We start from the raw sequence: 24,904 nt of genomic DNA, 5'->3' as shown, positions 1-24,904 counted from the left end.
CCTTTTGTTGTTGTTGTTGTTGCAGTTGTCATTGTTGTTTAGCAGGCCTGGGCCGGGTTGAACCTGTCACCCTCTGTGCATGTGGCCGGCGCCACAACCACTGTGCCATGGGCGTGGAGCCTGTAAGCAGATTCTTAGGAGTATTTGACAGAACATTTAATGATATCCCTGGAGTTTCTAAGTTGAGTCCTAGTTCTTAAAAAGCATTTTATGGTGCATATTTTTTAAAGATCTTACTTCAGTTATTATTCTACAGTAGAATCATTTATAGGTGGCCAAGAAGCATTTCATTAGTGTCCCAACTTCTGTCTAAAGTCACCTTCTAGACATAATGCATATAGGTGATTTGCTGCCCCAAATTTCTTAGAAAACCAACCTGACTGGTAACGAAACTGTGCTTTGCATTGGTGTTTCGTTAAGGTCATTAATCCACGTTTCTCTAAACATAATACTGAAATTAAGCTGGACAAGGACTCATTGAAATGCTGTTGTGTGCTCAATACTGTGCTACAAGCTTTCTTTATATACATTATCTCACTTAACCTTCACAACAGCTCTGTGAAGTTGGTATTATTGGCCTCAATGTATATAGATCCAGAAGATTTGGTTTACTTCTCTAAGGTGAGGAAGCTAGTAGGTCAAGTTTTAACCTATGTCTTTTAGACTCCAAAACCTTTATAACTTCCTTTTCTCCTCATCTTTGAACTACCTAAAAACTTTCTCCTTCACTGTAATACAGAGTTTCAGAGAAGGATCTTAAGACTTGAATAACTTAAGACAGAAGTTGGGCAAGTGGTGGGGGAGAGGGAACTAACATTACTTTTTTATCCATGGGATGATAGGATCTTGTTCCATACTAACAAATGTTTGTGTTACATTTTTATGAGTCCTGAAATATTGTAAACATCTACAACAGGATCAGTAGGAATAGGTTTGCTGTCTTTAACCTTGTAGCAAACCATGGCAGCATTTTACTTGTAGAATGCTGTTGTTCTGGTTTTATATCCCCTTTTTTAGTCATCAGATTCAGAATGTAAATTCATGGGTACATCTACTTAACCCTAGATATATAAAAAAAAAAAATTACTGGGTGGCACCTGTGGCTCAAAGGAGTAGGGCGCCAGCCCCATACGCTGGAGGTGGCAGGTTCAAATCCAGCCGTGGCTGAAAAAAAAAAATTATTTATGGAAGACAGCTCAGTGACCCCTGAAATGAGTTCTGTCTTCTGCTCTAAAAAGATAAACTTGTATTAAAGGTATCTGTAACAAGAGATTTCTTTATTCCTGGGCATAATTTTTTTCCCATCTATAAAATGTGAGTGCTTTGGACAAGAGAACATCTAAGTTTTCTTCTAAGCTCTTACATATCTGTGTATGATTCTGACAGTTCATCTTGACATCAATATTCTTTTGTATCTAGGAGAATTCATCCTTAGCATTGTTCTGCCTTTTCAGAGATCTGGTCATATCCTAAATGATCATAGAAATCTCTTTTGTGTACATAGTATACTCAATTCACATGTATCTCTTCTTCAACATGACAATTGTATTTTTGTTTTCATTTGGCAGACCATATGACATTTATACATGATGTAAGATTTTTCTTGCTAAAATTTTCCTGGATTATACTCTACATTTCTAAGATGTAAAATCTATTAGAATTGTTCTCTTTGATAAAAAGAATAGTTACTTACCTACAATTAAGACATATTTTCTAAAGGTGTAAAATTATAATAATTCACCTTTGCTCTTCCTGTTTGAAGGAAGATCTAACTCAGGGATTGATGTTTATCAAAATTTGGTCTGTCTTATGTCAGGGCAGGAGAGCCTTAAGAGTGTTGGGCAACCCACAACTATATATCTTATCTTAAGAGAACACAATTACAGGTTAAAAAAAATCTTTCTTTCACAAGATATGTAATCTTATTAACCTAATCTTTGTAGGCTTAATATCTGCCTTAAATTTATTTCTTAACAATTTAGGTTTTCATCTGTACTACAAAATATAATTTATTAGAGAGGGCTTCTTACCCCCCTACCCCCCACCCTTTTTTGATATCTGTAGATCATTCTGTGATTTGCATTATTTGTGGATAATTTAACTAAACTGTTTGGCAGGAAACCCTTAGGATGTTCCATTTGAGAGTAGACTAGTTATTTATTTATTTATTTATTTATTTTGCAGTTTTTGGCTGGGCCTGGGTTTGAACCTGCCACCTCCGGCATATGGGGCAGGCGCCCTCCTCCTTTGAGCCACAAGCACCGCTCTGAGAATAGACCTTTTAAAAATTATCTTTCAGTACCTGTAGTAAAGAACTGTTATTTCTCATCCAAAATCTTAGTGTAAATCTTTATGACTTCTTCAGGTGTCCCCAGCATAGGACAGACAACTCTTAAGAGATCTTTATCTTCCTGCTAGGTACTTATTTTATATATTAGTTTTATTCTATATGGTCAGAATATCTCTAAATATTAAGGTTTCATTCTTAACTCTTTCCACTTACTTCATCCCATGCAGTATGAAAAGTTGGATATTTGTCATTTATTATTGGTGTGGGTTTTTTGTTTGTTGGTTTGTTTTTTTGATGGAATCTTGTGATGTGTTACCCAGATTTCCTCAGTTTTGCCTGATAGAAGAAACTGATGGGGGCAACATTACAATAATATGTTGGAACACAAAAAGTAAAATGCTTGACTGTGGAACTGAATGAGTGTGTTGATTGTATCTCTCATAGTTGATGTGCATTTAAAATAGGTGTACTAAACAGTTTTAAACAGTTATTGATAATTGCCAATTCTTTTCCCATTATAGCGCTGGATAAAACAAGCCTTGGAAGAAGGGATGACTCAAACATCATCTGTACCCCAGGAGACTAGAACTCAGCACCTATACCAAAGTAACGAGAATAGTAGCTCTTCTAGTATCTGCAAAGACAATGCAGGTATGCATCTAAAATCTTTATGAGTATATGACCAATGATTGTTTCAGGTCCACATAAAAAATTTCAGATGAATACTGATACAAAAAAGAAATAGCATTTTCTCTAAATAGTTACTTTACATCTGTCTTTACAGAAGAAGAGAAAGATCTCAAGTCAGGGATCAGTTTTCCCAGGACGACAAAGAAGGAACTAGACAGTGTACAAGTAACAGCAGAAATGGTTATAAAAAAGGTTAGATACATTTAAAGTAGTAAGTTTAGGAAATCTATGTCCATGTTTATAAGGGGGGAAGGCAAGAAAGCGATGGAACGCTGATAATCAGGACTCTAAATTCTGATTGAGTTGGGTCGAGCGTGATTGAGGGGGCAGAGGATAAATGAAGTAAATAAGAAACTATTGATTGCTTTCAAAAGGATGGTACAGTTAGTGTAAAATTTTTTTTTAAGATACAGCTTTAAATCCAATATAAGGTCCTTATGTGTTTATAAAGTAGATGGCCATGAAAAATCATCTGGTCCAATGGTTTTCACAGTTACTCTTAGAGGGAATTGAAAACATTAGTATATTAACTTACGATACCATCTTACTTTGGGACAGTCTTTTTGCCAAAATTTCTCCTGAAAATATCAATATAATTGGGAAGTTCTTTGTGGTTTTTATAAGTTTATCTCTAAATCAGTTTTCTAAATATTATGCAATCAGAACAAAATCCAAAATAAATTAAGTGCTAAGGCTTAAGTAAGGCTATAGCTAATTTGATAACATTTTAGATTTTCATAAAAAATATTTCATTGTTTCTGTTGATCAACTTGCTGAGTAAATGTTATGAACTGGAATGTAATTTATTTCATTAGTAACACCTGCTTTTTATTAAAACTCTGACTTTATTTAGAAAAAAGTGGGCCTACCATTTTCTTAAGTTATTGACTTAGTTTATACCTTATAAGTTAACACATTCCTTCTGGACAAAAAAAAATAAGTTAACACATAATTATCCCTGGAATAATAAAATACCAATTATCTAAAAGATGAATGATAGCATTTATATAAAATAATGACACTCTGGGAGGCCGAGGCGAGTGGATTGTCTGAGTTCACGAGTTCAAGACCAGCCAGAGTCAGAATGAGACATCATCTCCAAAAAAAAAAAAATGGCCAGGTGGGCATTTGTAGTTTCCAATTACTTGGGAGGCTGAGAATCCCTTAAGCCCAAGGGTTTGAAGGTTTGAGGTTGCTATGAGCTGTGATGCCACAGCACTCTACTGAGGGCAACAAAATGAGATTGTGTCTCAAAAAAATAAATAAAAAGTGTAGTGAGACTATAACTTAGCTCAAATAGACTAGTGGGTGTATGTGGGTATGTCTCTCTTTCTGGAATATGTGTTTCGTATATGTGTAGTTAAGGTTGGGAATAGGAGATTGTATAATAATAATTGATGTCCTGGCTCGGCGCCTTTGGCTCAAGTAGCTAAGGCGCCAGCCATACACACCTGAGCTGGCGGGTTCAAATCCAGCCCGGGCCCACCAAACAACAATGACAGCTGCAAAGGAAAAATAGCCGGGTGTTGTGGTGGGCGCCTGTAGTCCCAGCCTACTTGGGAGGCAGAGGCAGGAGAATCACTTGAGCCCAGGAGTTGGAGGTTGCTGTGAGCTGTGATGCCACTGCACTCTACCCAGGGCAACAAATTGAGGCTCTGTTTTCATGTGCAGAAAAGCATCTTTGTTACTACGTGCCCTGGTTGGAATAGAAATAGGAATGCTCATCACCAACCTCTACCTGAACATCTGCTCTAGTCTGTAGCAGTGAGAGACATTCACAGGACACACCTTGCCCTGAAGGAGCAACATAAAACAGGGAAATCTGTCATTATAAAATGAAGCCATAGTCAAATGAGTGAATTGTTGCTACAAGTTAGTGTAAATTCTGAGGAATTGTTTTCATTTTGTTTGTTTTGTTTTTTTAAGAATAACAAGGAGATGTTAAGAAAGGGAGACAGGTTGGGATTATAGAAAGAATCAAATAGACCGTTGAAGACCAACTCTGCTCTTTAATAACTTACATGATACTACTAAATGTCTCTGAGCCTCATCTATAAAATTGAAATATATTATGACCTGCTCATGGGGCTAACAAAATTGAGTACTACATGTAAACTGTTTGGAATAATATTGGACCCATAGGGGACTTACTACAGTGTTCTACACAGAATATTCTTTCTTATCCAGTATTTTTGGATACTATCTACAGGAAATGTTCTAAATTCTAAATGGTAAAATTGTAGAGATAAAAAAAATTAATATTAAAGTGGGACAGGGCCTTTATGTTCACAAATGTAAATGATGTGGATATAGTCTAAAACAGCCTAAATAATGAACTGAAAAACTTATAACTAATAAAAGTTCAATGAAATCCTTGGAAAAGACATATACAAAAATTAATACCATCATATATTAAGAAAGTGAATGAAATGCATTTTTTTTTATTCCCAAACTTAACAAAACTAAGAAACTGCCAAAGAATAACCTTAATTGGATGTGTGGAACAAACTATTACTGAGAAATATTTTTAAAATTTAAGGAAATGGAGAGAAATTTCATTAGTGAAAGAATAGATACATATTTTCTCTCTGGCTTTATATAATTCCCATGAAATAATTTGTTTTTGAAATTTTATTAAATGATTCTGAAGTTTATCTTAAATAACCAACTAAGAAAAAATTTGAGAAAGAATAACGAAGTACTTTCCTTGGGAATATAAAACTAGCTTCTAATATGAAGCTTAAATTTACAATTTCACTGACGCAATGATGGATGCATATATAGAACCAAGGTAGCCAGAAGCAGTCTATTATATCAGCGAAAGGCTTGGTAATTGTTCTGAAATTTTTACTTGGGGGGATTGTAAACGAATTAGGTTCTAACTGGGTATAGTGGTGTCCATCTGTAGTTCAGCTACTGTGGATGCTGTGCTGTGGTAAGAGGATCACTCAAGCCCAGTTCAGCTTGCATAACATAGTGAGACCCTATCTCCAAAAAGAAAAAATTAGATTCTTTGCCACAGAAAATTCCAGGCATGTTTAAATTTTTTTTTTTCTTGGTACTTCAAACTGCATTAACCATATTTCTGTGTCTATATTAACTCTAAATTAATAAGAGGATTAATAAATGGGAGAAAGGATTTGCAATAAAAATGACAGTAGAGTAATATCCCTGCTAGTTATTTGCTAAGGTTAATCATACACATTAAAAATATTTGTAATTCTTAATAGTTGTTCTAGGTATCTGGTTTCCATGCCTACAGAACTAAGCATGGAATTTGTGTATAGAGATATTTATAGTCATTAACAATTGCAAAATATACGTATAGGTTAAAAATAACTTAATTCTAACCGATGAAAGAATGGTAGAGTATTTCATTTTATCTGCATGTGCACGAACTTTTGATAGAGTAGTAGATTCTTTTCCTTAAATTCTTGATTTCATTTTATCAACTTCAAAAAAATAGCATAATACCACTTTTCAATTATATTTGTGATCTATTAATAATTAGCACCTTGAATTTGTAAGAATATTAGAAGGCTAATATACTGCGGCCAAGTAAAGTCTTTCCTAGAAATATAAGGATGGTTTAACATTTGAAAATCAATTAATATAATTTGTGAGTAGGTCAGATGTTGGAAAATAGCATAGTGACTGCTACAAATTTAATAATAAAATAACATACAATTTTTTTTTTTTTTTGCAGTTTTTGGCCAGGGCCGGGTTTGAACCCACCATCTCTGGTATACTCCTTGAGCCACAGGCGCTGCCCAAATAACATACAATTTTTAAAACCCCTATCTGAACATAGTTGCCATTTATCACACATCTTTGTAAAATCTGGCTAAACCTGAAAATGGATTATCTAATTATTTCTCGATTACCATTGTTTTAACATTTACTGGGATTGTTAGTCAAAATTATTACCAAAATACTTAAGATACTGGCAGAGAGGATGTATGTATGTCTAAATAAAGTCATCATCTACCTAGGAAAGCTAAGAGAACTAACTGAAAAACTGGTAGAGTTCGGCAGAGTAGCTGGATATAACATGAGTATGTAAATGTTTAGATAACCTAATAGAAATATGTTCTGTTCCAGTAATAACAAAAACTAGAGAACATTAGAGATGAGATAAACCTAATTATAAGTGTGGCATATCTATATGTAGAAGCATGTAAATCAAAGCTGAGTAACTGAAAGATCATGCCATGTTTCTGAATGAGAAGGTTCCCCCACATTACTCCTGAATTTTATATAACACCATTTAAAATCCCGATTTGGGGGAGTAGTATGAACATGGGCGATGAATTATTTCCACCGCAGTTCATTGCTAGAATAGTCATAGTATTTTGTAGCACTAGAGTAGAATAACTGGAATTGTCCTAACAGTTTACTAGAAAGAATGTAAATATTATTTCCATGTATGGATACATGTATTTCCATGTATGATAGTAAAAGTGGACAGAACTGCATTCAGAAATAGATGCAGTATGTATAAGAATCTAATAGGATAAATACGATATTTCAAATCAGTGGGAAAATTATAATTCTACAATTACAAAAGATTTTGGAAGGTGCTAAGCTAGCTATTTGGTGTGGGAAAAGGGTAGATTAATCACTACCTTCTGCTAAAATACGTTCTGTTGGCTCAACGCCTGTAGCACAGTGATTCTGGCGCCAGCCACATACCCCAAGGCTGGTGGGTTCAAACCTGGCCTGGGCCAGCTAAACAACGATGACAACTGCAACAAAAAACAGCCTGGCGTTGTAGCGGGTGGCTATAGTCCCAGCTACATGGGAGTGCCAGGCAAGAGAATCATTTAAGCTGAAGAGTTTGAGGTTGCTGTGAGCCGTGACGCTATGGCACTCTACTGAGGGTGACATAGTGAGACTCTGTCTCAAAAAAATAAAAATAAAATATGTTCCGTTTAAATTAAAATGTAAATTACAAGTTAAACATGGAGATAAAGGAAAAATAGGCTGGCATCTTTATAGCCTTGGGGTGTGGTAGTAAAGATTTGATACCAGTGGCAGAAAATGAGGGAAATGATTAGTTCATTTGACTAAATCAAAATATAAAATACTGTGTAGCAATGACTTGTAAATAAGTTGAAAGACAAACAACCATAAGGAAAATATAGTTATAACATTTTTGTCAAAGGGTTACTATTCTTTTTATTTAAAAAGCCTTGCAAATCAAGAAAAAGATTAACACCCCTGGAGAATGCAGGCTGAAGGGCAGGCAGTTCTCATAAGAATAAATGCATAATTAACATATGTAGATGATTTTTTTTTTTTTTTTGAGACAGAGCCTCAAGCTGTCGTCCTGGGTAGAGTGCTGTGGCATCACAGCTCACAGCAACCTCCAACTCCTGGGCTCAAGCGATTCTCCTGCCTCTGCCTCCCAAGTAGCTGGACTACAGGTGCTGCCACAACACCTGGCTAATTTTTGGTTGCAGCCATCGTTGTTTGGGGGGCCCGGGCTGGATTCGAACCCGCCAGCTCAGGTGTATGTGGCTGGTGCCTTAGCCACTTGAGCCATAGGTGCCGAGCCTGTAGATGATTTTTTGATTTAACAATCATACACGTAGCCTTTTATCCTAACAAATACTGCAATAAATACAGAAATGAGTACAAATAAAATTAATGGTCATTGGGATATATTTATGATAGCAAAAAAATTGAAAAATACTGAAATTAGTTGAGTTTTATGATATCATGCAACCATTAGAAACTGAATTGTGTGTTTATACATATATATATATATATATATATATAGTCACAGCATTTTACTATATTTCTGAGTGAAAAGATAGTTATTGAGCAGCATGGGTAAGAAAGAAATTAGTGAGGCCACTTCAACGAAGGCGTCTGGGCAGGGCATAGTAGCTTAGCACTTCAGGAGGCTGCAGCAGTGGGATTACTTGAAGCCAGGAGTTGGAGACTAGCCTGAGCAACATAATAAGACTGTCTGTATAACAAAAAATAGAAAAATTAGCCAAGTGTGGTGGTATATACCTGTAGTCCACCACAGGACTTGGGAAGTTGAGGTGGTAGTATCTTTCGAGCCCAGGAGTCTGAGCCCAGTTGCACTGATCATGCCACTGCACTCCAGCCAGGCCCTGTCTCTTAAAAAAAACAAAACCAAAAAAAGGCATCTAGATAAAAATAAACCAGGAAATGAGCAGTGCATTTATTTGTGGATGCGATTTCAAGTTATGTCTGTGTTTATATAATCCTGTGAATTACTTGAGTAAAAGTAAAGAAAAACAGTAAACAATGGATAGACTTGACCACAATAAATTTGATAATTGTTTATACAAAAAATAAAATAGAAAAAATATGAGGCTATTGATTTGGCCTATAAACTTTATAAGGGCAAATGTCGGGTCATTTTGTTGACTGTAACATCAATAATAAGTAACTTAGTAAATAAACGTTAGATGAGTGCCTTGTACATTGATGCAGGTGGCACTTTTCATCGCTATTTTCTAACTTTTTTGCCATAACCCTCATCACCTACATAATTGACATTTGGTCACAGTGTTGGATTTAGCAGCACAGAGGTCTTCTAAAAGATTCGTTGTTTTAGGACTCTTGAAATATATAAAAATTATTCTGAATATAAGCCATGAATTACATGTTTGTTTTTATGCCTAGGCACTTTTTTAAAGGAAGAAAGAAAATGTAGTACTTGGAACAAAAGAAAAATGTGAATATACTTTCAATCTAGGAAAATAAAAAATTCTGAGTTATCAGAAAATAAATTATGCATCTCTAGTATTTTTTGCATTTATTCTCCCCTCTCCATTTAAACATCTACTTCCCTAATCCAGTCCCTCTTCACTTCCTGGAGCACAGCTCTGATTATGACCTGCTGACCCAAAACTTTTCCTTGTGGGCCTGGAATAAGGTGTAATCCGTCCATCAAGCCTTGGGGTATTTAACATAGTGATTAAGAAGGTAGATGAGAAGGAGATTCCCTAGTATTTAATACTCTTCACACATCAAAGTCTTCACCTTTAACATTTGGATAAATAATAGTGCTTGATTTGTAGAATGTTCGGAATTAAATCAGGTATTTCATATAAAGCACACAGTGTAGTTCTTGGTATGTAATAATCACTTAGAAAATGTCACTAATTTTTTACTGACACTAGGAATGCGATTGCCTTTCTTGATCATGCTAATATTAAACGTTTCACACATTTTCTCTATTAGAAGTTTGCAAGTCCAGTGCCCCACTCATACCCAGTTCATTGATTTCCATATAGAAGGCACTAAGAAATGTCATTTAACTACAAATGAATAAAAGCAAATTTTTCCTCTTGAGAATCAACTGAGATAGCTACCTTGGCTTGAATTGTCACTAAAATAGACAGTGTAGTCTTTCTTTTTTAGGTGAATCTAAGTTTAGAAATTAGGATATTCTAATAAGAAAAGGAGTGCCAGCCTAGATTTTTTTTAATGGTTGGGAGAAGTTTTTATAAAAATTATTTCACATTTTTTAGCACTCCTCACATCAGGGGCTAGATATGGATCAGGGATTCGTGTATAAGAGCATTATAGAAAGCTGCTGCAAAGGGACACATATATATGAGAAGATTAAAGAGATGGAGCTTCCAAGTAGTTTTAATTGGTGATATGGCAAGTAGAGGGTAATTTTGATGAAGTAACACACATACAAGATTTTTAGAAACTTGGTGTAAAAGAAATGTTTAAATTTTGCACTGAAAGATTAATAGCTCCAAGATAGTAAGATTGTTTGATGCATCTGGAGTTTCTCTGAGGGACAGGGTATTTTCAGAGTTATTTTAAGTTTGGCAATTAAGAATTTCTTTGGGCTTTTGGTTTGATTTGAGGAGATAACATAAGGGGATGAGGCCAAAGAAGAGTGAAAAGTCATTGTAGGTTAGTGATAAATGGCTTTACTGCAGAGCCTTCCATTAAGCTGTGGTTTCAAACTCTCATCCAAGCTTTGTGTTTCACAGACTTGTTGAGCCCATTAAAGAAATGGAAGTCTCGATATCTGATGGAGCAGAATGTCACCAAGTTACTTCGACCTCTGTCTCCAGTCACACCACCCCCTCCCAGTTCAGGCTCAAAGAGCCCCCAGCTGGCCACACCTGGTCCATCTCACCCAGGAGAAGAGGAGTGTCGAAATGGATATAGCCTCATGTTTTCACCAATCACATCTCTTACTACTGCTAGTCGCTGCAACACTCCTCTGCAGTTCGAGGTGATTTGGGTTTGGTGTTCGGGAGTGCCAGATGTGAAAATCATCATTGTACCTCCTCATTTCAAATATAATATCATTCCAAATGTTTCTTTACTATCTTCCATCTCCATCTTAGCAGGAGAATGGGAAACCTCAGGGTCATTGTGGCCTGTTAACCTGGTAGCCTCTCATCCTGGCAGCCCCTATAATTCCAGAATAGGAATAGTGCTACCACAGACCCCATTCATCTATCTTTGCATGTAATCCACCAGTCTCCGTAATTCTAGGTGGTAAGCATGCTAGATCTTTGTCTTTATCTTTACTGTATACCTTGGACTAAATAGGCCTCTAGCTGCCTCTGCTACTGTTAGTAGTAACAGATTCTGCTGATTGATTGTGTCTCTGTTTCTAGGCCTTTAAATAAGTGACGTGTCTGTCCCAGGTTGTTCGGTATTTTCATTGTGGCCTCAGTGAACAGAGATGTAGAACGCATTGGAATATGGTTTATGGTGAATGCGGACTTTTTCCCACTCCAGGCTACTTTCACTCCTTGTTATATATAATATGTTACGAATGAGAAGTAGATAAGAAGCTAGCAACAAGCATTGACTTTCATTCTTTGAGTTAATTTAGAAGTGTCTGCCTCAACTGTTTCAAAAAGTATTTCTGAATCCCTTTAGTATTCAGGTTTGGGTGACAGCAGGTTAGAATATTTTAAAAATTTTCCTATTACACGTTGCTTTGGTTTCTAATTTAATTAAATAGATACTGTCTCTTCCTGCTTAGAAGAATTTGTTCTGACCACTAAACACTCAACTCTGCCCCCAGCTTGCACTTCTCCAAATGGGTTTTTTTGAGAAAGGTAAATGATCTCACCAATCTCATCTTCCCAATTTTGTATTTATGAGAATGTGAGGATTAAAAATACCCAGATTTTTACATGAGTAACACAAAAGTAGCTAACAACTTTGAAAGTGGAGCTGTATTTTGTAAATCTAGACCGTATTAACTTATTTTTAGAATAAACCTCTTTCTGGGTGGGGGAAAAACCTGATCATATTTGATTTTTCTAGGGAAGTTATTCTGTACCAGATTTCTTGTAGCCCTCTTTTTAGCAAGATAATGAAACATCTGATTTAGGCCTCTCTAACTTAACTTTGTCTACTTGCAATTGACTTTTCAGTTAACATCTAGAGCTATTATAGTAAGATGTGAGAGGAATCTCACTAGAGAGCAATAGATTATACGAATAGAGTTTCCTGTTCTGTCAATGCAGATTTTATTATAACTGTGAAATATGAAGATTAGAAGGTACATTACCTTCTAAAATAAGCAGGTTTAACTGAGTACATTCTCTATCCCTTGTAGCATTTTGGATAACTTTGAAACACTATGCAATTACAAGGTATTTTCATTTTTTTTTTTTTAATTAATGACCATTTTAGTGATGAATAGTATAAGTATAATGTTAGAATACCAGATGGGAAAGAAAATATTCTGTTAACTAGTAATAGGCCCAGTGTTCTATGTTACACTCTCTTCTGTGTTCTAGTCCAGACGGGTAGGGAGCCTTTCTTCCATCAAAGACTATGACACATAGGAAAATGTCAAAAAAATAAAAAGGTGTCATAAGTGAAGACTAGCTTAGTTTGGGGAAAGTTACTTTAAATGCATGAAAGTGTTCAGGAAAAAGATGAGGTAAGCAGTGGAAGAAAATAAGATTTAGGACAGTGGTTCTCAACCTTCCTAATGCTGCAACCCTTAAATACAGTATGACCCACAGGTTGAGAACCGCTGATTTAGTAGAAGGAAGCATCTAGAAAGAGAGAAAGCAGCGTTGGAAAGGGGGCAAGATTAGTTAGCTTCTCTTTACCACCAGAGTAACCCCTTCTCTTCCTGCCCTGAGAGCCATACTTCACTCCCCATTTCACACACGTGCCTAGCCACACATACTGCTCACCCCTCTCTGGTAGATAAAATGCCTAGTTAAAACTCTGCTATGCTGAAGCAGCCTCATTTTTCTTAGCACAGTGTAGATCTGCTCCCAGGCCACAGTGATCCAGGGTCCACTACATTAGGGACCCTCAGCCTGCCACCCTGAATGGCAGGCTCAAGGACTTAAGATGTATACGTATGCACTTTCTTTTCCCTACATTGGTAGGGATGCTCAAGTTCAGTTAGATTATGGCAAGGAACAAATCTAGCCTGTGAGCTAGGGTTCCATTTTTCCCATTTCTTATAACTACCATTCAGTAGGATTGGCCATCTGCCTAGCCTTGTCAACAACCCTCGGCATGCATATGTCTCCCTGGATAGTAGTGGTGGACCTGAGGGGCATGTAAGAGAATTAAGGAAATGTGACAATCAGAAGAGGTGTGGGGTGAAGGAATGAGGTTCTTCCAAGGATGTATAAGGGGTAGGGTGTCCCTCAATAACAAATGCTACAGGTTGCTAAACTTTAAAATACAAAAAAGTATAACACTATAAAATTTCACCAATCTAACTTTTTCCTGATAATGTGCTTGAGACGTTTACTTATAGCATGAAACATTATAACAAATTTATCCTTAAATGCTTTCAACGATACCAGGAAGCATTTTAACAAGTCATGCTGTCCACTGAGATGAGTTTTGCAGTTAATTAAACATTTCCCCTGTGCATTCTTAAGCAACCACCTGCCCCCGAAAAAAAGTTGTGGCTAACATCTATGCTTGCTTTTATTTTTTGTTTGTTTTGTTTTGCTTCTTGACTTCGAGTAGATGAATAACAAGATGCTTTTCCCTCCTCTAGAACATATCCTCCCCTGAGAGTTCCCCTGCGCATAGGCCCGAGTCCCTGTCACCCGAGGTAGTTATCACACCATCTCAATCACACTTGGAGGCTGAGAGTGAGTGTGTATGAGTGTGTGGGGAGGGATGGGGGTCCGAGTGAGTGGGGTAACGGGCTGGAGGGTGGCCAATCAGATACGATAAGTTGAATGAATCTATCTGCGTGACTGTGACTTTGCAGGACCATCACTGTAGATGGAGGAAAATGAAGTAGTGCTCTGTGTGTATGTGTGTGTATGTATGTGGGGTTGGATTTTGTTGTTTGGGGGAGGGGGTGGCTGCTATTAAAGAAGAATAGAATCTAGAAGTCAAGTTCAAAGGATGCTGAATGTGGTAGGAGACCTTGTAAATAAGGTCTGTTTGTTAACAAATTAGGTTGAATCAAAGCTGGTAGGAGCCGTCTCTTGTTATTTATTACCTTAGGTTAGAAAGGTTAGCTTATATTGGAAGAGTTGGGCAGTGACTTACGCCTGTTTCTAGGATTAATCTGACAGCTTTGTATAACCAAATGTTTTGGGCTTTGGTTGATAGATTGAGCTGCTTCTTTAGGAAGAGAAAATCATTCTCTCAGCTCTTACATTTTCTCTGTAGCTTCTTACTGGGTACACAAGGAAACTGCATCAATCCCTGGCTTTGTGTGACAGGCCACCATTTGGCAGTGGTTTGGGATATGGAATATGGTACTGTACAAGTGATATCTCTTAGGATATCAATTCTGTGCTTCTCTCAGAAACACTGCTGCTATGGAGATGTTAAGTTCAGATTTTATTGCTAGTTTAGTAATGATTAACTCTGAATCTACACGGGAACCTTTTTTGTCTTGAAGACAAAGTTAGTCTTTCAGAAAGGTTTAACTGAACTTTTAATCCCACCCACTTCCAATAAAAAGTTAGGATTAAACTTAGTGACAGATTCTGAATCAGTAGGATTTTATATGTCAGCGTGAAACTGGAAAAAGTTGTATTACACCTAGTATACTATTTTCTAGGTGTTTTGACTCTGAATTTTTAGGTAAGTAAAGTTTTCTGACCTCAGTTGTTAAAGATTCTAAGAGTAAACGGAGACTGACATGGTGTGGTATCTAGGTTTCTGGTACCATTCTTTGTAGAGAATTAGCTATAGGTGACCTAGTGATGGAAAATCTTGGTATTAAGAACTTCTGATTACCAGATAGTAGGTGGAGTTTATTTTTGGTACATATCAGAATCTCTGCAATGGTGAGTAGTAGTGGTCTTTGTGATATGTTGACATACATTAGAGAATAAAGAAGAATTGAGTGGCTAGAAAGTTCTATGAGAAATACACCTACTTAACAGTCAAAGTGAATGAAGAACTGGTTGGTTGATGTCTTTAATGCCATCCTCCTTTACTGAACCAGTAACTTAAATACTTGCCTTTCCGTCTGCCTTCTCCTTTCCTCCACCTTTCCCTCTCCCCCCACCTTTCATCGATAATAATTTAGAAATGAATAATACCAGGAGCCAGTTGTGTTAAGACACCAGTCTCACCTCTGTAGTGTTCACGGGGCTCAGGTAAATCCCTAAATATACCACTTATCCCTTAGTGTAGTACAGGGTGACTCAGCAAACCCGATGAAAGGCTAAGCAGGCAAAATAGTCACATTTGGCCAATTACCTAATTCTGATATTCCCAGTATTCCCATCTGGAAAGACGTGAAAGCAATTTGGGAAAGGCCGGGATTTTTTAGTAATCTGGCCTGTATACACACTTGTGATGTGGGACTTTTACCGATGATAATGGCTTTCTCTCCTCTACCTTCATCCCTCTTTTTTTTTTTTTTTCTGTTCACCTATGTCCCTCCCCCCTCCTCTCCTTTCTGCCCTTTGACTTTTTCCTGTCTCCCCTACCCCATGTCTCCGTTGATTTTTATTCTTTCAGCTTTGTCACCGAAAAGACCTGGATTTGACAAAAGTAGGATATCTTGACTCCAACACTAACAGCTGTGCTGATAGATCTTCCCTGCTCAACTCAGGTCATTCTGACCTGGCTCCTCATCCCTCCGTCGGGCCCACTTCTGAGACTGGTTTCCCAAGCAGGAGTGGAGATGGACATCAGAACCTTGTGAGAAATTCAGACCAGGCATTTCGAACAGAGTTCAACTTGATGTATGCCTACTCCCCTTTGAACGCTATGCCTCGAGCAGATGGATTATATCGAGGTTCTCCTCTAGTGGGAGACAGGAAGCCTTTGCATTTGGATGGGGGATATTGTTCTCCTGCAGAAGGATTTTCTAGCAGATATGAACATGGTTTTATGAAAGACCTCTCTCGTGGATCCATGTCACCTGGTGGCGAAAGAGCCTGTGAGGGAGTCCCATCTGCCCCCCAGAACCCACCACAGAGGAAAAAGGTAAGTGTTACATGTTACATGGGCCCCTTGTTGAAGAATGTTAACCAACTAAATTAGACATTTAACAAGTTCCTGCCATGTGTTTAGCACTGTTCTTAGATAAATAATAAGACATAGTCTCTGCTACATCCAGTGAAAGACAGATTGTCTTAATGCAGTTTCATGAATGTTATAAATATTTGGCAAATATAAATGTGCCGTGTACTTGCTAGGCAATTCAAAGGTTAAAGCAATGAAAAAGAATAGTAATTACTTATGATTTAGCACTTCCCAAGTTGTAAACACTATGTTAAGCTCTTTAAATGCATTTTATCTTCACAATAATCCTATTACGTAGAAAATTTCCCATTTTGCAAATGATGAAACAAAAGCAAGTTAAGTAACTTTCCCACGGTCACACAGGTAATAAATAGAAGAGTTCACACACTACCCAGGTCTGTCTGATTCCATGTTGCATGTTCTTAATTATCACCATCCTGTATTGCCTCCCAGGTTCTGCCCTGTGGGAGCTTATACCACGTGAGACTAAGCTTTAACAAGTAATTACATCAATAAGTAACAATGGTGATGAATGCTCTAAAGAAGTTGCGTACATGCGGTGATAACACCTTAACAGGGGGACCTGACCTAGTCAGATATGTAGAGGGTGCTTTGAGAAGAGGCAAGAGGTCAAGATGAGGTATGTTACTGTAAAGGCAGCAGAACATGTAAATATGTGGCACTCCGCAGGCAGGCAGAAGGAATGCAGTCAGTTGAATGTTGTTTTGGTATCAGGTGGACGGCAAGGAGAGCCAGGAGTTAAGTCCAGAGAGAGATGATCAAAGCCTGTCATAGAGAGCTTGGTAACAGTTTGGGACACCACTTATAAGTGATCCTGATCTAGAAACCACAGTGCCCAAATGTACTTCTTTGTATTAATCATTCTCAACTAGGGTCATTTGGAAATGCATAGGAGTATTTTGGGTTGTCACACTGCCGTGGCATTTATTGAACTGCGTGTGGGATGCTAAATGTCCTATGTGTAATAAGATAGTCTAATGGCAAAATAGCTGTAATATCCTCATCACAATGTAGCATTAATGGCTTTTTATATTTTCTTTACAATGAAATACATTATTATTTATTATGAAAATTTTTCTAAGATTACATATTAAAAATACATATACAGATTTGTCTTTTCGTATTTTTGTTATATTTTATATTTGGACCAAAAATTGAGCATTTCAAGAGGATAGAAAAAGGAGGAAACACTGACAGATAATTTGGAATAAAATAGTAATGGGTTTTAAAGACTTGCATGAATAGCATTGACCATCAGAAACAAATATGAGCAAGCACGGTGGCCATGGGAGTTGGAATCCGCTAAGTAGTATGTTAACAACTCACCTGCTTATTAGCAGTGGGTTAAATGCTATGCTGGACCCAAATAAACTTGGACTTGCCCCTCACAGAACCTGTAGCTTAGTCAGGGAACAAGCAAGACACTGTGAAAGGTTTTATAGCTAGTATAAGCACAGCGTGTTGCAACAGCAAAGGGGAGGTGTGCTAGGGGAGGCAGGGAAGGGGGCATCTGTTGTGGCAGGCAGGAAAGGAGGAGTGAGGATTAAGCAGTAAAGAGGGGGTTGGAGAGAAGTCACCAAGTATAGATTTTCTAGAGCTAGCTTGCTAAAGTATAAACTGGAAATAATTTCTCTTCCCTTTACCAATTTCTGACTGGCTTAAATACGTAGCTGTGCTCAGATCTGTCACACCTGAAAAAGTTATAATGGTTGATGCCTACTTAGTTTGTGTGACTTGGATAGTGGTTTTCTGAGGTTCCTTCTTTCCCTCTTTCCCTGTCACTAGTGATCCACTAATGATACCCAGCTAGAGTACTGCTTCTTTTTTCCTTTTTAGGTATCCCTGCTGGAGTACCGAAAACGGAAACAAGAAGCCAAGGAAAATTCTGCTGGTGGGGGTGGTGACTCTGCACAGAGTAAAAGCAAGTCTGCAGGAGCTGGGCAAGGCAGCAGTAACTCTGTTTCTGACACTGGTGCCCATGGTGTGCAGGGATCCTCAGCCCGAACCCCATCTTCCCCACACAAGAAATTCTCCCCATCTCATTCTTCTATGTCCCATTTGGAGGCGGTAAGCCCGTCCGATTCCAGAGGCACTTCTTCATCTCACTGCAGACCTCAAGAGAATATCAGCAGTAGGTGGTAAGTTCATAATTACAGTCAGGAAGAAAGCATATTTCTAGGATCAGTCCTAGTTTTACCTAAAATGTTATGGGAAAACTTGATCTGAGAGAGCCAGCCAACAGTGCCATCTGTCTGTTAGCTGATTTAATAGCATCAGCTGCAACTTCCTAGCTTGCAGAAGTAAAGAATTACCACAAGCCCACAGAACAGCCCTTTGGAAGACGTATAGTTGTGGATACAGAGGAGTTATTTTATTTGGTCGGCACTAACAACGGCCTCTTCAGTTTTCTCATTTTCCTTAATAGGTAAGTCAAGAGTTTAGCCAAGTTCCACTTGAATTAATGAATGTCTGTATTCCACATAGCTATCACGCACAGAACAGTAAGACATATTGGAAGAACTTGTATGGTTTAGGGAAAACAAAAAAATAAATAATGCTGGTGGCAACTACTGAGGATTAAATGAGTGAAATGGAAAATGAAGCACTAGAGTTCAGGGATCTTGGACTAAAGAAATGAGTCTGGGATAGAAAAGACAAAGCTCAAATGACATTTTTTTGTAATACTTTTATTAAACTTCTGTGTGTCAAGCACATGATTTCACAGAGAAAATTTAGCATTTCAAAATGGGTATAAACACAAGTTGACATCCATTTTTTAAAGAAAGTTAATCCGCTTTTTCCTTGATTTGTTTTTTAAGTGTTTCTTATTTTCTCTTTTGTGTCTGACATACTTTGACGTGGAGGAAATAACTTCTTTTAAATTGCTTCTGAAGAAAGTAATGTTTAAGAGGATGTTTTAAGAGAATATCATATTCTTGACTCTTAAGTTCTGTGGCTTAAACTTGCCCCCTGTTGTCTTTATAGGATGGTTCCCACATCAGTAGAACGACTCAGAGAAGGTGGGAGCATCCCCAAGGTCCTCCGAAGCAGTGTGAGGGTGGCCCAAAAAGGAGAGCCCTCGCCCACGTGGGAGAGTAACATCACAGAGAAAGACTCAGGTGAGCCCATGGCTTTCTGCTGCCAGCCAGGTTCAGAGACATGTATGCCAGGCTCTACACAGTTTACACCAAATATTGGGATGAAGTGAGTCAGTTTCTGACACAGTTGGGCTCTGACATACACTAGGGTCCAGCCCAGTCTTGCTCTTTTGGGCTACCACATTTGTAAGATCTAGCATTGCTTGCTCTCTGTCTGCTCTTTTTCCCCAAGGGATACCTTTCTGTAATTCTCATCTCTCCAAAGTCGTGGAAATCCACTTCGATGAAGGATGAAGAGAAAGAAGGAGACAGGATGCAGATCAGGCATTTAAAACATAGCCCATAATTAACCACTCCTTTTGCCCTTCTGGCATGCTGCACTCACCCGATTTGTCACAAAGAGAGCAGCATGGGTTGGTGATGGCATTGGTAACTTGAATGAACAGTGGCTGTTTCTCACTTGTACTAAAAAGCCAAGTTGATTTTTTTTTTCCTATTACCTACCTTCCAGACCCTGCAGATTCAGAAGGCCCAGAGACATTGAGCTCAGCACTCTCTAAAGGAGCAACCGTTTACAGCCCTTCTAGATACAGCTACCAGGTGAGAGGAGAAACTGCTGATCTCTGAGCATAATTGTATGTTCTGGGTTCCAAATGTTTTGTGATCCTGGCCATTCTTTGCAGCTGAGATGCTGTCTTTGCATATAGTTTCAGCAGCGTTGGAAGTAAATCATCGTCTGCTCACCCTCAGGTAATAAATTATGCCAGAAAATAAGATTATCAAAGACAGCCATTTTACTGCCTTTGGTATCCTAAAAAGAACAAATGGTTAAAAAGATGAAGTTTTTTGAAGTAGGGCAAGCTGTAAATATTCACAAGCTGTTTAAGGGACTTGATCACCACCTTATGCTTTTCCTCCCAATTCTTTCTAGCTCCTACAGTGTGATAGTCCACGGACAGAATCACAAAGCCTCCTTCAGCAAAGCTCCTCCCCCTTTAGAGGACATCCCACCCAGTCTCCAGGATACAGTTATCGAACTACTGCACTGAGACCTGGAAACCCCCCCTCTCACGGTTCTTCAGAGTCATCCCTCTCCTCCACGTCCTATTCCAGCCCTGCCCACCCTGTGTCCACAGACTCGTTGGCCCCATTTACGGGGACACCAGGGTATTATAGCAGCCAGCCACATTCTGGAAACAGCACTGGCAGCAGTCTTCCACGGAGGAGCTGCCCTTCTAGTGCTGCTAGCCCTACCCTGCAGGGACCCTCAGACTCGCCGACCTCAGACTCGGTTTCTCAGTCCAGCACAGGAACTCTGAGTTCCACCTCCTTTTCTCAGAACTCTCGGTCGTCGTTGCCATCAGACTTACGGACTATCAGTCTGCCCAGTGCTGGGCAGTCATCTGCCTACCAGGCCTCCAGGGTATCTGCGGTTTCCAATTCACAGCACTACCCACACCGTGGGGGTGGGAGTGTGCACCAGTACCGACTCCAGCCACTGCAAGGGTCAGGAGTCAAGACTCAGACAGGACTTTCCTAGGGCTTCTGGATTTGGGCAAACAGAACTGAATGAGCCCATAGCTGCTTCCTTCCAGCTGCCTCTGGAACCTAGGCCGAGCATATTGCTGGGGAAGGGGGGATACAAGGTGCCAGAGGATTGGGTCTGGTGGACAAGAAACAAGACTTACAGTCGTGGTTGACCTCTGGCCTTGGAGAAAGATGTAAATCTTGTCTGAAGCAGAGACTATAAAGAAGTTTCTCCCTGCTGTTAAGGGTACATTGTTGACAAGCAAATGGTGTTTCGGTTAGTAATGGTTCTAAGTGCAATGAGTTGTGTTGAAGCCTCCATCTCCCATCCTTGCCTGTAGCCTATAGTCACAATGTGCAGTGAGGACATCTTTTTAAATTAAAAATTCTTTTTCTTTTCAAAGGAAAAAAATCAAAAGCCAGTTTCAAAGCCCCAAGCCATTTGAGTAGTGTTAGGGTCTTATGCACTTAAGAAGAAAGGTAGGTATCTAAACATTTACCCTAAGGCAACCATTCCAAAAGCAGATATCTGGCCAAGGTGTTTCCACCAAAAATACTCCTTACCTTTGTCTTAAAATCACCAACAAGTAGACAGGGATAGTAAAGCTTGGAACATGCTCTGACTGAGGGGTATCTGGCTCTTTGAAGAAGAGCTTGTGGTCAGTTCTTGATTATTTGGGAGCAGATTGTCTGAGTAAAATTTCTGAGTCTCCAGTGGTTCCCATCCTACCCCCTCTTCCCAAGATACTTCACAGCTTAGCTACTCATGAAGTAAGTAGACAGAAGAGGAAAGAGGAGTGAGATAGCCCGATTGGACTGCTACTTACCAACTTTGGGCAATAAATTTGATTAAGGAGGGATACTGAGTGGTTTGGGAATGCTTTGAATTTTATTATTTCTACTCTCAATTAATCAGGAGTTGACGATCCCATGAGCAGGACTGCCTCTGTCATTGGGGAGCACGCACTCGTGACTGTAGGGTAAGAGTGGGAAGATAGATTTGTGGAGTGGCACCGACAGGACTGTGATTGTGTTTGGGCCTGCCCCACAGTTCTATAGGGGATGCTTATGTGAGAGTGGGCCCAGTATGAGTTACCAAGCCACCCACACCCCTAACACTGTTCTGAAAGAGAGATGAGAGCAGACTGGCTTCTCCCCATCAGTGCATTGTGCCTGTTGTACACCCCTGGAGGAGCTGTGGAGCCAGCCCAGGTGGGGTACACAATCTTTTTAAATTCCATACATTTGCCAGCTTATTTCTTTCACTTGTTTACTGTAATATCTGGCGTGTTTTTATTTATCTAATTTTGTATTCAGTTATAACCATGGTAGGGTAGTGAATATATGACAGGTGTAATCCCTGGTGCTGCAGTGGACCTTCTTTTCTTTTGGACAAGATAATACTGTGAGTCTCCCTCCTTCCTTACCTCTAATTTGTTTTCTCCTTTCTCCCCCCAGCCTCTTGCATCCCCTTCTTTTCTACCCTGTTCTACAACTATCATATGCACAGTCTTCTCTCTTTGTGTGTGACTGTTACAAAATTTCACTTTTCAAAATTGAAATCAGGTGTTTGCTCAAATGAGGGGAGATTTTTTTTTTTTAGTGCTGAGACCTCAGCAGAGTACTTTTCTTTTTATTGTTTCCCCACAAACCATCAGTCTGGGAGAGCGTTGGGAGTGGAAATCATGTTGCCTGGGATGCTGGTTTCTTTGTATATTATATAAAACGTATGTAAATGTCTCTCCATTTGGGCTGGGGTTTGCATTCTCCCCTTGGCTATTAACCCAGGGGGGAAGCCAGCGGGCAGGCAGCCCTCACCCTGCCTGGCACGCGCAGAGACCCCAGCCACTCTGTGTGGGCAGGGTGCTGTCAAGACCAGACCTCTGGGGGGGCGGGGGGTGGGGGGAAATCTTGGAAGGGAAGAAGTATCACTTCTTTCTCAAGTGGAGTGTTTACACCTTGCTGTAACATTTGAACTTTCACAAGAGATGTAATAATTTTGATAATAAAATTCTTAACCATAATAATCATACAGTTGAGAATTTCTTTGTTCAATTCTGTGACCTGACCGTACCTGCTTTTCCTAATGCGATTCTTAACCAGAGAAGGGGAAGATGGACCCACATTCAGGAGAATGTGCTCTTGGTGGAAGTTTTTTGGGGGAGTTCCCCCCGACAATGGGGTCAGGAACACAAATTAAGCTTTCTTTAGCCTTTTATGGTTGAGGTCAGGCCAGCATTAAGGCAAGACCGCAGTAATGGAACTGAATGTTAAAAATTGGCTTGAGCGCTAGAGTGGTATTCCTGACCTTGGTCTGTTCATTCAGCAACTATTTTTTAGTCCTTTCAAAAGTGATGCTAACCATTGTTAACTGGTGCTGGGCTTATTATGCTGATTTAAATGGTGCTTGTGTGTGGGCAAAGGAAGGTCTCTTGGAGATTATGTTCTAGTAGAGGGAAAGACCTAAATCACATACATGATTTCAGATAGTCATGTTAATTGTTTTATAGCACATGTGTGACCGTGGTAGCTTGCTAGATTGTCAGTCAGACAAAGTCTCTGGGGAGTTGACTTGTAAGCTAAAACCTCAGCCATAAGTAAGAAGGCAGTCCTAGAACAAAGTGGAGATCATTCCTGGGCAGTGCAGACTGAGGTGGGAAGCAGCTTGGTTGAGATGTAGTGAGTGGGGCCTCAAAAAGTGCTAGCAGATCCTGTAAGAGAGCATGATAGGGGTCAGATTATATAGAGGAGGGGTCAGCAAACTTTGTATTAAGGGCCAAAACTAAATATTTAGGCTTTGCAAGCTATATGGTCTCTATTATCAACTCTTTCATTGCAGTATAAAAACAGCCATAGATAGTATATGGCTGTGTTCCAGTAAAACTTTATTTATAGAAAGAAACAAGTGGCAAGTTGGATTTGGCCTATAGGCTGTAATTTGCTGATCCCTGATATAGAGCCTTGTAGGTTTAGTTGAAGAATCTGTATAGTGGGAGGAGTCATGAGGGATTTGAAACAGAATGGACACAGTCTAATTTGTCGTTGGCTGATTTTATGTTGTTGTTTTTTAAGAGCTAGAGTCTAATCTGTCACCCTGGCTAGAATGGACTGGTCCAATCATAACTCTCTGGATTCTGGAATTCCTGGGCTCAAGTGATCTTCCTTAACCTCCTGAGTAACTTAAGACTGCAGGCATGTACCACCATGCCTAGCTAATTTTTTCTTTTTTTTTTTTTTTTGCAGTTTTTGGCCAGGACTAGGTTTGAACCCGCCACCTCCAGCATATGGGGCTAGCGCCCTACTCCTTTGAGCCACAGGTGCTGCCCTTACTATTTTTTTCTTTTAGAGTCTCAGTATGTCCCCCTGGGTAGAGTGCCATGGCACCACAATTCACAGCAACCTCAAACTCTTGGGCTTAAGTGATTCTCTTGCCTCAGCCTCCCAACTAGCTGGGACTATAGGCACCCGCCACAACGCCTGGCTATTTTTTTGTTGCAGTTGTCATTTAGCTAGCCCGGGCCAGGATCAAACCTGCCAGCCTCGGTGTATGTGACCGATGCCATAAGCACTGTGCTACGGGCACCCAGCCCTAATTTTTAATTTGTTTTGTAGAGATGAAGTCTTGCTATGTTGCCAGGCTGGTCTTGAACTCCTAGCCTCAAGCTATTGTCTGTCCTCAGCCTCCTAAATTGCTGGATCATAGGCGTGAGCCACTGGTGGCACCTGACAGATTGATTAGTTTTTAGAAATTACTCTGATCCTGTTGGGTTGAGAGAGAGACAAATAGAACTTGAAATCAGTTTGGAAGGTGTAGCAGTTC

General features: G+C 39.2%; 1 protein-coding gene across 22 annotated transcripts in view; it reads left to right on the top strand.

Moving 5' to 3' along the window:
• SETD5 (SET domain containing 5) overlaps positions 1-23,126 on the top strand; it is an 83,195-nt gene extending 60,069 nt beyond the window's left edge. For 15 of the 22 annotated variants that reach the window (XM_053599026.1, XM_053599039.1, XM_053599031.1 and 12 more), the window contains 8 exons: positions 2,812-2,941; positions 10,975-11,222; positions 13,992-14,048; positions 15,929-16,399; positions 18,296-18,597; positions 19,445-19,578; positions 20,069-20,157; positions 20,489-23,126. In XM_053599026.1, coding sequence (XP_053455001.1) covers positions 2,812-2,941; positions 10,975-11,222; positions 13,992-14,048; positions 15,929-16,399; positions 18,296-18,597; positions 19,445-19,578; positions 20,069-20,157; positions 20,489-21,097 — 2,040 coding nt within the window. In that variant the 3' untranslated portion in view covers positions 21,098-23,126. The remainder of the gene's footprint in view (positions 1-2,811; positions 2,942-10,974; positions 11,223-13,991; positions 14,049-15,928; positions 16,400-18,295; positions 18,598-19,444; positions 19,579-20,068; positions 20,158-20,488) is intronic. The other 7 variants (XM_053599045.1, XM_053599042.1, XM_053599044.1 and 4 more) reach the window with 1 other exon arrangement.
• Positions 23,127-24,904: the final 1,778 nt, after the last annotated feature.

This window comes from Nycticebus coucang, chromosome 8 (genome assembly GCF_027406575.1).
Source record: "Nycticebus coucang isolate mNycCou1 chromosome 8, mNycCou1.pri, whole genome shotgun sequence".
NCBI classification, from domain to species: Eukaryota; Metazoa; Chordata; class Mammalia; order Primates; family Lorisidae; genus Nycticebus; species Nycticebus coucang.
This window is presented reverse-complemented; position numbering and strand designations above follow the sequence as displayed.